Here is a 12851-nt window from a genome sequence, read left to right as displayed (position 1 = left end):
GGCCATGGCTCACGGGCCCAGCCGCTCCGGGGCATGTGGGATCCTCCCGGACCGGGCCACGAACCCCTGTCCCCTGCGTCGGCAGGCGGATTCTCAACCACTGCGCCACCAGGGAAGCCCCACTGTTTTCTATTATTATTACATTGTAATATATAGTGAAATAATTATACAACTCACCATAATGCAGAATCAATGGGAGCCCTGAGCTTGTTTTCCTGCAACTCGGTGGTCCCGTTGGGAGTGATGGGAGACAGTGGCACCTGACGTGTGTTGCTTATGTCCAGTCTACTCCATAAGATGCAACTTAATTGTCACGGGCCACTCACTGATAGGGTTTTGATATGAGTCTTCAAGCAACTGATTGATTATGGTCTCTGTGCAGACAAGCCTCTCTGCTAATGATAACCTGTATTTGCAGCCGCTCCCCAGCGCCAGCGTCACCACCTCAGCTCCACCTCAGGTCATCAGGCATTAGATTCTCATAAGGAGCGTGCAACCCAGATCCCTCACATGTGCGGTTCACAGTAGGGCTCATGCTCCTATGAGAATCTAATGCTGCCGCTGACTTGACAGGAGGCGGAGCTCAGGCGGTAATGCGAGCTATGGGGAGCGGCTGTAAATACAGATGAAGCGGCTGGCCTGCTGCTCCCCTCCTGCTGTGGGGCCCGGTTCCTAACAGGGCACCGGTACCCCTCCCCTAATTTATTGCCAACACCTGGCACGCGTGTGTGTGTGTGTGTGTGTGAACATGTTAATACAGTTACAGTAATTGTTTCAATGTCTTTGCTCATTCTAACATCTGCAACAGTTCTGGGGTAGTGTTGTTTTCTTTACAACTTTATCGAGATATAATTCACATGACGCATAGTTCACCCATTTAAAGTATACAGATCAGTGTTTTTTAGTATATTCACAGGGTTGTACAGCCATCACTGTAATTTAATTATAGAACATTTTCATCACCCTTCTCCAGGAAACGGCTAATCTACTTTCTCTATAGATTTGTTTATTCTGGACATCTTGTGTAAATGGAATCATACAATATATATGGTCTCTTGTGTCTGGCTTCTTTCACTTAGCACAATGTTTTCAAGATTTTTCCATGGTGTAGCATGTATCAGTACCTCATTTCTTTTTCTTTTTCTTTTTCTTTCTTTATTTTTTTACTTCATTCCTTTTTATTACCAAATAATATTTAGTTGTATGGATCTACTACATTTTATTTATCCATTTATCATGTCACAGACATCTGGGTTGTTTTCGCTTTTTGGCCGTTATGAATAATGCTGCTGTGAACATTTGTGTATACTTTTTGTGTGAGCTTATGTTTTCATTTCTCTTGCATGTAAACCCAGCACTAGAGTTGCTGGGTCATGTGATAACTCTGTGTTTGACTGATTTGTCTACTTACGATGGGTCCTATTTTCCTGTTTCTTTGCATGTCTGGTAATGTTGTGGATACTAGCCATTGTGAACTGTACCTTGCTGGGTGCAGGATGTTTTTTATATTCCTTTTAATGTTCTTGAGCTTTGTTCTTGGATGTGGTTCATTTACTTGAAAACAGTCTGATTTTTTTTAGGTCTTGCTTTTAAAATTTGTTGGATGGGATCAGGGTAGTGCTCAGACTAGGGCTAATTATCCCTCACCCCTGATGGAAGACCCTTCTGTGTACACCCAGTGCCCGTGAATAATAAGATTTCCAGTCTGGCTGGTGGGACCAGGCACTCTTCCCTGCCCAGGGCAGGGCACTAATACCTCTAATCCTCTTGGAAGGTTCTTTCCAGGCCTCTGCTAATTTAGTCACATCCTGTGCTAATCAGCTGTCCTTTCTTATACTCTGTCTTGGGAACTCAGGCACCTTATCTCCCCAGACTCTCAGCTCTGTCTCCTCAACTCAGGGAGGCTGCAGGCCTCCACCTGCCTTCCGTCCTCTTCTCCCTCTCCCTCCCTGCAACCCACAGCCTCTCAGTCAGCTGGGGCAGGTGTGGGCCTCACCTCATTTGTTTCCTGTCTCTCAAAGATCACTGCCCTTTGTCGCCTGATAATCTGCGTCTTCAAAACCATTGTGTCATATTTTTGGTACTTTTTTTTGGCGTGGGGGTGGGTGGGTCACCTGTGTGCATTTTGTGATCTGTTTTGTCTTGTTTATTTTTAGTCCATTTGCGCAGCCGTGGCATTTTTCTACAGTAACTAACTTCTCCTTCATTGGCAACTCCTGGTAATGGTGATGTTTGGGATTTTTGGAACTGTTTCCTTCTTCACTGTGGAGTGGGAAGCTGCTGCCATTGTAGTCCGGGGCTCTGCTAACAACTCTGTTTCAACAGTTATTTCTATTTTTTTTTTTTTTTTTTTTTGTGGTGCGCGGGCCTCCCACCGTTGCGGCCTCTCCTATTGCGGAGCACAGGCTCCGGACGCGCAGGCTCAGCGGCCACGGCTCACGGGCCCAGCCGCTCCACGGCATGTGGGATCTTCCCGGACCTGGTCACGAACCCGCGTCCCCTGCATCGGCAGGCGGACTCTCAACCACTGCGCCACCAGGGAAGCGCTCAACAGTTATTTCTTATTTTCTATATTTGTGCCTTCTTTCTTTCTTTCTTTTTTGATTAAATTAGCTATTGGTTTGTCCGTTTAATTTATTTTTTCACAGAACTAAGATTTTGATGTATTAACCTGGCCGTGGGTTTTTGTGTTCTCTACTTCGTGGGTTTTCCAGGTGGAAGCCTCTTTGGCCTGCTGAGCAAGAACAGTCGTTTCGGTAGGAATCCAGTCGTGCTGTTGGGCATCCTGGTGCATTTCATAGCTTTTTATTTAATATTTCTCAACATGCCTGCGGATGCCCCTATCGCTCCTGTTGAAGGAACTGACAGCAGTGCTTACATCAAACCCAGGTACAGTGACTCTCCTTTTTCTAGTAATTTAAGGAAGGGCGGGAGGTAGAGGATGGCTAGGAATTTAGAATGGAGCAGTTAATCCTTTTCTGCAAGTCTGTTATCTTTATAAGGTCATCTGTCAAGTGTTAATGGAGCCAGAATGAGTTTAAATAGGAATCCGTAGAGAATCCCAAGTTATTTTTCTAATTGCTGTTTTTAACCTTTCTCCCCACTAAATCTTTTTCTTGATCTGTGAAGGAGCACATAAGTATCTGATTGGAACTTTATACCTCTGCCTTTCAACCAGTGAAATCTCTAGAAGTTTGGGCCCCGAGGAAGAGCAATGAGGAGCGAGGGGTGATCTGCCAGCTGGGCCGGCCACCCAGTTCTCTCACAGTGTCGACAGCAGTTTTGAGGGTGTCATTTTTTTGCGCTCAGCTCTCAAAGTCATTGTAGATGTGAGTGTTTATGTCTAGATCCACAATCCAGGAGCAGCTCTGCCCCAAACACAGTGTTTGCTTCCCCAGTAGTTAGTAGACCAGAGTTTGCTAGACTGCGAAGGTGAGTGCGTTTGAGCATAAATTCTGACTTTGTAAATTCCAGTATTTATTCATACTTGTTTCATAGTGTTTAAAACTTGAAAGTAAAATGCTTTTGTGGGTGAGTTGTTTTTACATTTTAATCAACTCTAACAAATATTGTTAATGCTCACTCTAAATTAATTTTGTTTTATTCAGCAAAGAAGTTGCCATCTTCTGCAGCTTCCTGTTGGGTCTTGGAGACAGCTGCTTCAATACCCAGCTGCTTAGTATTCTAGGTTTTCTCTATTCTGAAGACAGTGCACCAGCTTTTGCAGTCTTTAAATTTGTGCAGGTAACCTCTTCTTCAGATTGTGTTTAAAGCAGGGTCCATTTTTTTTAGTGCTTTAACTTTGTTTTCTTAATGTTTCTTAAATGAAAGTCAAGGACAACCTTTCAGAGGATTTGTGGGACTTCCCTGGAGGTCCAGTCCTTAAGACTCTGCACTTCCAATGCAGGGGCCGCAGGTTTGATCGCTGGTCAAGGAACTAAGGTCCCACATGCTGCATGGTGCGGCCAAAAAAAAAAAATTAAAAAAAAATAATAAAAGGATTTGTGATTAGAGTTAGGAAGCAATGAGTAGTGTGATCTTTTTTGCCCTATCACTTGTATAAGAGATTTTATGTTCTGGTCTCTCTGCGGCTCAGACTTCCTTAGATACCAGAATTCTTAGTATACACATATAACAAGAGTGTTTCTCACTGTTTATGCACATTATTTTATAACTCCTGTTTTTTACAAAATACTATTTTAAATAATAGCTTACTTGATTGTTCCCAGCTCTCAGCAGGAGTTTGTGGTGCATGTTTGTGAGCTAGTGAGCAAGGAAGTGCCATCTAGATGCAGAAAGAGCAGGGAGCGGTGCAAGGCACGGGAAGCCCTGGGCCAGAGAGCCGCGGGGCTCTTTGTGGAGCGGCTGGGTCACCTGTGTGCATTTTGTGATCTGTTTTGTCTTGTTTATTTTTAGTCCATTTGCGCAGCCGTGGCATTTTTCTACAGTAACTACCTTCTCCTTCATTGGCAACTCCTGGTCATGGTGATGTTTGGGTTTTTTGGAACTGTTTCCTTCTTCACTGTGGAGTGGGAAGCTGCTGCCATTGTAGCCCGGGGCTCTGACTACCGAAGTATTTGATGAGGGGTGCCCACGAGAGGAGGCTGCCTCTTCAGACAGCTCGGCTGGGCGGCAGGGCTCGGTGGAGGAGGCCCGCTCTCGTCTTCACAGCACATTGGCGGGTGTTTAGGATGGAAAATCAGAGATTTAAGACTGCTAAATCTGCCAGAGTTGGTATTCAAGTTTACAGATGTTAGTTGTTTAAAACTAGTGGAATAAGGGAGACTTGTACTGTCGATTATGATTGTTCAAAGATGTTGTTTTTCAGTTCATCTGTCTCACGTTCCTTTTGATCATGTTATCGATGTGTAGATGTTTTCTTCTCCCCCTGTTCTCTTTGAACGGTCATGCTTTGATTGAAACTACTAGGCCATATGTCATATAAAGACTCTTGCTGGGTATGGCGTATGTGTTACTATGTAATAAAAGGGAGCATATGCCACCCCACGCGTGTCTGGGAATGACATTTAAATAAATCATGTGATGCTGAAATGGAATCTTTGAAAAGATTTGCACATTCTTTCTCTTTAAATGTTTTTGTTTGATAAAGTTTTCTTACCTTGTAGTTCATAGCAAGGGGTGGGGTGGTAATCAAGTATTATGAAATGAGGTAAAAATTGTCTTAAGTTTTAAAAACAGGAACCTGACATTTGTAAATGAACAAAAACACATTTACTGGGGGAGGATTTTGCTAGTAATTTTCCTGGAGGATGCAATGCGTTAAAAAAAAACACCCCAAAACACGTAGTGAGGTCTAAGCTATGGTGGCAGGCTGCCGTCACTTACATATCTTCTTACAGCGGACACATAAACGTGTCTGGGAATGGAATGTAACTATTTGGGGAGATGTTTAAATGGAAATGTTAACTTTAATCCATAAGAGCTTAAAACAATTATTTTAATTGAGGTATAATTCAGACACCATAAAATTCACCATTGTAAAGTATACAGTTTAGTGTTTTTTTAGTACATTCACAAGGTTGTACAACTGTCACCATTATCTTTTCCGAACATTTTCATCATCCCAAAAAGAAGCCCCGTGCCTGTTAGTAGCCATTCCCCATTCTCTGGCCTGGTGAGCTCTTTATTTGACTGGTAACAGTAAGCTCATCTTTTAAATTTGTATCATTATTTGAGTTTAAAATGAAATATGATGAAATAAAGAGTTTAATTTTTATGCTCATCTTATGTACTCTGTCAAATAATTTATCTTCATGCCTCTAGGTAAGTAAAAGTCTTCACTTTGTCTCACATGGGTGTGTGTGTGTGTGTGTGTGTGTGTGTGTGTGTGTGTGTGTGTATGTAAATATGGGTGTGTTGCTCTTTTACTGCAGATTTCATATGGTATGTATTGAAATTTGGCTTAGCCCTTGAGCAACCTTTATTGAGTCACAGATGTTTTTCTCTGTGTGAAGAGGTTCCCCTCCCACCCCGTATTTTCTTCCCATACCCAAAGGCTTGAAAACCTTAAAACCTAGGCTTTGGCTGTTTATACCGAGGGTTTCTTTCCTCTGGGAGTTTTGGCTGGTTGGTTGGTTGTTGATTTATAATACAGAAAAATCCCTTGGAAATTTTTAAGTTCTCAAAATACAGAAAAGTTACCAATTAAACAAAAAAAGTGATGATGAGGATATAGAGAAATTGGAATCCTTGGTAGGTGGGAATATAAAATGGTGCAGCCTTTGTGGAAAACAGTATAGGAGTTCCTCAAAAAACTAAAACTAGAATCAACATATGATCCATCAATTCCATGTTTGGGTGTATACCCCAAAGAATGAAAACACGGACTTGAAGAGATATTTGTACAATCATGCTTGTAGCAGCATTATTCACAATGGCCAAAAGGTGAAAACAACCCAAGTGTCCATCAGTAGATGAATGGGTAAACAAGGTGTGGTCCATACATACAATAGTATGCTGCATGCTATTTAATAGGGGCAGAGCCGGCGCACAGTTAGCACGCGGCAGTTAGCGCGAGATCCTGAGTGCGAGACCAGGGTTAGAGGTCCCGCTCAGTCAGCCTCGTTGGGGTCCTCAAGCAGAGAGTACGATGAGAGCTGATGGAGGCCTTCTCCCTGGGGCCCTCCGGCCTTGGGATGGGCGGGTGAGGTGAGGGTCCGAGGACGGGCCGAGGGCTGGGTCCCACAGAGCTCCAGAGCCCTCCCCTCGGCTGCCCGCTGGCTGGGACCAGGCCTTGAAGCGGCAGCGAGCCTCTCCCCATCCCTACCTCGGCAACCTGATGGCGGCGGCAGTCTCCATGGGTCACAGACCATGGAGGCCTCAGCACCTGGAGTATATGGACATTGCCATTAAGGTAACGGCCTCAGGGAATTCCCTGGTGGTCCAGTGGTTAGGACTTGGCGCTTTCACTGCGGTGGCCCAGGTTGGCTCCCTGGTTGGGGAACTAAGATCCCGCAAGCCGCGCTGTGCGGCCAGAAAAAAAAAAAAAAGGTGACAGCTTCAACCAGCTTCAGTCTCTCAGTTCAAGTTTCAAAAATTGGTCCAGCTTAGATCCGTTGTGTCCCGCTAGGCGGTGGCCAGAGGTCAGGGTTAAGTCGCAAGGACACTGCACAGCATTACTTCAGGTCCACCTCTGTGGCTGGGGCTGTTCTCAAAAAAGGGCGATTGTTTGTAACCTGGGACTTCACCTGATGGATATTTGCTACAACATGTATTCCTATCGCTCCTATACAACTGATTCCCTCCAGTTTAAATGAGAAGCCTGAGTCGGCTGGGTTCTGGGCCCCCGGCTCCCTCAGTGATGACGGCTGGGCAGGGTCTGGGGACCTGGTCCCGAGGGCACTGCCAGATCTGCCTCCTCACTGGCGGGAGGACCCAGACTGGGGTGCTGGACGAACGCTCCCAGGCAGCGTGACCGGCCTGTGCAGGGACCACCCCCTACTCTTGGCCAAGGGCCTGGACCTCAGAGGGTGAAAGTTGAGCCTTGGGACCTTGCCCTTTCTTGTCAGAACAGAGAATAACGTTTGTTTTGGTGGAGGGTTACAGGAACCTCGTGATCTGACCATGACCTGACCTCAAGAACAAAGGATCTGACACCAAGAGGTCTGCAACAACTCACCGCGCCCCTCCCTCACCTTTTCTATAAAAGGGCTTTGCTGAAAGCTTTTGGGGAGTTGGGGTGGTTGTTTTGTTTGTCTGTTTGTTTTTGCCCGCCCCGCAGGGCTGGCAGCATCTTAGTTCCTTGACCAGGGATCCAACCTGGGCCACCGCAGTGAAAGCGCCAAATCCTAACCACTGGACTGCCAGGGAAAGCCCAAGTTGGGGGTTTTTTAAGGCATGATTCACCCGTCTCCTTTCTCTGCTCCAAACTCCAGCGTTCTGGTACTGGTTGGCTTCACCGTGCGTCAGGTACACGGACTTGGTTCGATAATGCTACAACACGGATGAGCCTTGAGGACATTATGCTAAGTGAAATCAGCCAGTCACAAAAGGACAAATACTGTATGATTTCACTTATGTGAGAGCCTTAGAAAAGCCAAACTCACAGAGACAGAAAGTAGAATGGTGGTTGCAGGGCCTGGGGGGCTGGGGGGAAACAGAGGTATTGTTTAGTGGGAGTAGAGTGTCAGTTTTGGAAGATGAAAGAGTTCTGGAGACGGATGGTGGTGATGGTCGCACAACAATGTAAACGTACTTAATGCCACTGAACCGTACACTTAAAAATGGTTAAGGTGGTAAATTCTATGGATAAAATTTTCATGTATTTTACCACTTAAAAATAACAATAAAATTTTGTGTCACTGCATGATATGTCTCAGGGGACCCCAGGACTTTTCCTAAATTGAAAGATTTGCTAGCAGGAGTCAGGGTACTGCCAGCTAGGGTTCCCTACAGTGACACGGTGAGGATATACGACCAGGTCATCAGGGACAAAGACCCGGGCGAGTCTAGAGGAATCCAGGTGCAGGCTATCTTCTGCTCCCTCCCTTCCCTGAGGGGTCACCTAGAGCTTCCTCTTCCCCCAGCGTTGAAGATGCAGCAACACATGTGCGATGTTTCTATCCAGGAAAGCCCACTAAAGACATAGCACCCAAGGGTTTTACAGGGGCTGGTTGCAGGCACCCTCTGCCTGGCATTTACCAAGATTCTAGACTTGCGGAGAGAAAGCAGGCAATTATTTAGCACAAACCACATTTTTTGCACAGTCTAGACACAGTGAGCTACTCTTGCCCGTTAACTGTTGACTAGAACTGATGATCAGCCCTGCCTGCTGTGTTTACCCTTTCATGCACAAGGCCAAGGCAGTGTTAAAGTAGCATCTTACAAACAAGGTTAGAATATTTCTTCCGCATCACCAATGATACAGAAAATCCTATAGAGGGAAAGGCCTTGAAGTGAACTAGCCCTGGGTTTATCGTTGTCAGGCATTTCCTTCAGGGCCACAATCCTTGGAATTGTTCTGGCTTGTTCTTGTGAGCTAGATGTATGTGACTTTCACAGATGGGAATCTCCAGTTTCCCCCATTCTGAGCCTTCCCTGGGGTGCTTTGTATCAGGGAATCTTAGAACTGTTCTCAAGGATGATAGTATTTCCTAAACCCCTGTTGCTAGGTGTGACTCCTGTACCAGTGTCAAAGACCAGGATAGCAAGTGATTCTAGAAACTGTCATTGCTGTTCTTGGAACAAATTTTATGAAATTTCAGGTGAATTAAGTCATCTAAATAGAATATGTGTCCAGCCTTATTTTCTCAAATTGAGAAACTAATTGAAAGCAAACTTTCTCTGCAATATGGCCTAAGTGTCCACTTCTGTTACTTTTTTTTTTTTTTTAATAAATACTTATTTAATTATTGGGTTGCTCTGGATCTTAGTTGTGGCAGGCGGGCTCCTTAGTTGTGGCATGTGAACTCTTTAGTTGTGGCATGCGTGTAGGATCTAGTTCCCTGACTAGGGATTGAACCCGGGCCCCCTGCGTGGGGAGTGTGGAGTCTTAACCACTGCACCACCAGGGATGTCCCCCACTTCTGTTACTTTTGGTCTTTGAAGAAAATAGAAGTCTTGGGAAGATTGGATAAAATTCCAACCATATAATGGGATAAATGTGATACTGTGAGCCTTTGTTTTATAATCAGCAGTGACATTATTATGAATATGGATTATGGATATTGATTAGGAGACAGATTTGATAAAAAAAAAAGCTGGAGAGGGTCTGGAGAAAAGGAAAGCCTCCTACACTGTTGGTGGGAGTGTAAATTGGTGCAGCCACTATGAAGAACAGTATGGAGTTTCCTTAAAAAAACCTAAAAATAGAGTTGCTGTATGATCCAGCAATCCCACTCCTGGGCATATATCTGGAGAAAACTTTAATTCGAAAAGATTACATGCACCCCAGTGTTCATAGCCACACTACTTACTATAGCTAAGACACGGAAGCAACCTAAATGTCCATCAACAGATGAATGGGTAAAGTAGATATGGTGTATATATATATATATATATATATATATATAAAATATATATATAAATACACACACACACACAGTGGATTACTACTCAGCCATAAAATAGAATGAAATAAAGGCATTTGCAGCAACATAGATGGACCTAGAGATTATCATACTAAGTGAAGTAAGTCAGAGAAAGACAAATACCATATGATAATCACTTATATGTGCAATCTAAAATATGACACAAGGGACTTCCCTGGTGGTGCAGTGGTTAAGAATCCGCCTGCCAATGCAGGGGACAAGGGTTCGAGCCCTGGTCTGGGAAGATCCCACATGTCATGGAGCAGCAAAGCCCGTGTGCTGCAATTCCTGAGCCTATACTCTAGAGCCCATGAGCCACAACTACTGAGCCCACGTGCTGCCACTACTGAAGCCCGCGTGACTAGAGCCCGTGCTCGGCAACAAGAGAAGCCACTGCAATGAGAAGCCCACGCACCGCAATAAAGAGTAACCCCCGCTCGCTGCAACTAGAGAAAGCCCGCGTGCAACAATGAAGACCCAATGCAGCCAAAAATAAATAAATAAATTTAAAAAAAATATATATATATATATATATGACACAAGTGAACTTATTTACAAACCAGAAACAGACTCACAGACAAAGAAAACAAATTTATGGTTACCAAAGGGGAAAGGGGGTGGGGGAGGGATAATTAGGGCAGACAAAAATAAATAAATTAATTTAAAAAAAATATATATATATATATATGACACAAGTGAACTTATTTACAAACCAGAAACAGACTCACAGACAAAGAAAACAAATTTATGGTTACCAAAGGGGAAAGGGGGTGGGGGAGGGATAATTAGGAGTTTGGGATTAGCAGATACAAACTACTATATATAAAATAGATAAACATGGGAATTCCCTGGTGGTCCAGTGGTTAGGACTTGGCAGTTTCACTGCAGGGGGGCAGGTTCGATCCCTGGTTGTGGAACCAAGATCCTGCAAGCTGCACCAGCCAAAAAAAAAAAAAAGATAAACAACAAGGTCCTACTGTATAGCATAGGGAACTATATTCAATATTTTGTAATAAACCACAATGGAAAAGAATATAAAAAAGAATGTATATATGTATAACTGAATCACTTTGCTGTACACTAGAAACTATCACAACATTGTAGGGACTTCCTTTGTGGCGCAGTGGTTAAGAATCTACCTGCCAATGCAGGGGACACGGGTTCAAGCCCTGGTCTGGGAAGATCCCACATGCCTTGGAGCACCTGTGCGCCACAACGACTGAGCCTGCGCTTTAGAGCCCGTGAGCTACAACTGCTGAGCCCGTATGCCACAACTACTGAAGCCCGCGCACCTAGAGCCCGTGCTCCGCAACAAGAGAAGCCACCGCAATGAGAAGCCCATGCACCGCAACGAAGACTAGCCCCCGCTCGCCGTAACTAGAGAAAGCCTGCGCGCAGCAATGAAGACCCAACACAGCCAAAAATAAATAAATTTAAAAAAACACAAAAAACCACAACATTGTATATCAACTATACTTCGAAAAAAATTTTTTAATTAAAAAATAATTAGATTTGAAAAGTTAATATCTCATTAAGAAGTAATGTCTCATTACATAATTAGTCAAAATGTCTTATTAACATAACTACTTTGGCTTGTTTGGTTGGCTTCTTTTGGTTTGGTTTCCAGCAAGTAAAACACAGTTAAACAACTTATAACTCATACTTCTTAAGAAAAGAATTGTCTATATTTTCTTAAGAAATTAGGAAATGTAGTCCATGGAAATAGTCTGACTCTTGAAATTTTGTGTGATTTATTTATTTTGTTTGTTTCTTTAGAAACTTTTTATTTTATTGAATTTTTTAAAAGCAGACTTTTTTTTTTTTTTTTTGGCCATGCCACATGGCTTGCAGGACCTTAGTTCCCCATCCAGGGACTGAACCTGAGCCCTCAGCAGTGAAAGTGCCAAGTCCTAACCACTGGACCACCAGGGAATTCCCAAGTCTTTCATTTTGTACAGCTCCTCAGACCTCCTTTCTGTCTGCTAGATTGGATGCTGCCTGATTCGAATCTATGTTTGCTGAAACGCTTAAAAATTTTAATATGCCTTAGTTTACCTTTTAACAGGATGTACAGTTTATCCATTCACCAATTGAAGGACATCTTGGTTGCTTCCAGGTTTTGACAATTATGAATAAAGGTGCTATAAACATCTGTGTGCAAGGTTTTGTGTGGACATAAGTTTCATCTCCCTTGGATAAGTACCAAAGAGAACAATTGCTGCATTGTATGGTAAGAGTATGCTTCGTTTTGCAAGAAACCGCCAAACTGTCTTCCACAGCAGCCCTACCACCTGCCTTCCCACCAGCAATGAATGAGAGAGCTCCTCTTTCCCCTGCATCGGCAGGCGGACTCTCAACCACTGCGCCACCAGGGAAGCCCAGAGCTGTATATTTAATACGTATTGTTGACAGTTTACACAATCCAGATCTGAGCGTCATCATGGCGGTGGGTCATGTAGCCTCTTACAAGATAAAGACGGAATGTTATCTTTTAAGGAATTGCCTTGTTGATGCTAGGAGAATGCTGCTTTTTTTTTTATCTAGCAGGTATTTCTGCTGCTGGGAGAGGTTTGCTCCATACCTAATGCAGATACACGATGCAAAGTAGTGGGGAGAGAGGAGGCCCAAGGGCAGAGGAAATGACCCGCGTCCCCTGCATCGGTAGGCGGACTCTCCACCACTGCGCCACCAGGGAAACCCAGAGAGCTCCTCTTGCTCCACATCCTAGCCGGCATTTGGTGTTGTCAGTGTTCCAGATTCTGGTCATTTTAATAGGTGTGTATTGCTATCTCATTGTTTTAA

General features: G+C 44.0%; 1 protein-coding gene across 4 annotated transcripts in view; it reads left to right on the top strand.

The window, feature by feature from the left end:
• The window catches only part of MFSD11 (major facilitator superfamily domain containing 11), a 19981-nt gene extending 14309 nt beyond the window's left edge, over nucleotides 1-5672 (top strand). Inside the window, exons 8-10 of one of the 4 annotated variants that reach the window (XR_008619220.1) lie at nucleotides 2715-2889; nucleotides 3179-3329; nucleotides 3609-3696. Coding sequence is in view for 2 of the 4 variants with exons in the window: in XM_055090355.1 (XP_054946330.1) it covers nucleotides 2715-2889; nucleotides 3609-3744; nucleotides 4417-4581 (476 nt within the window). In the remaining 2 variants the exon portion in view is untranslated. Of the gene's footprint in view, nucleotides 1-2714; nucleotides 2890-3129; nucleotides 3330-3608; nucleotides 3745-4416 lie in introns of those variants that run through there. The other 3 variants (XR_008619221.1, XM_055090355.1, XM_028499139.2) reach the window with 3 other exon arrangements.
• The last annotated feature ends 7179 nt before the right edge of the window (nucleotides 5673-12851 follow it).

This window comes from Physeter macrocephalus, chromosome 14 (assembly GCF_002837175.3).
Source record: "Physeter macrocephalus isolate SW-GA chromosome 14, ASM283717v5, whole genome shotgun sequence".
In the NCBI taxonomy this organism is placed as follows: Eukaryota; Metazoa; Chordata; class Mammalia; order Artiodactyla; family Physeteridae; genus Physeter; species Physeter macrocephalus.
The sequence above is the reverse complement of the archived record's forward strand: the minus strand, read 5'-3'. Positions and strand labels throughout refer to the sequence as shown.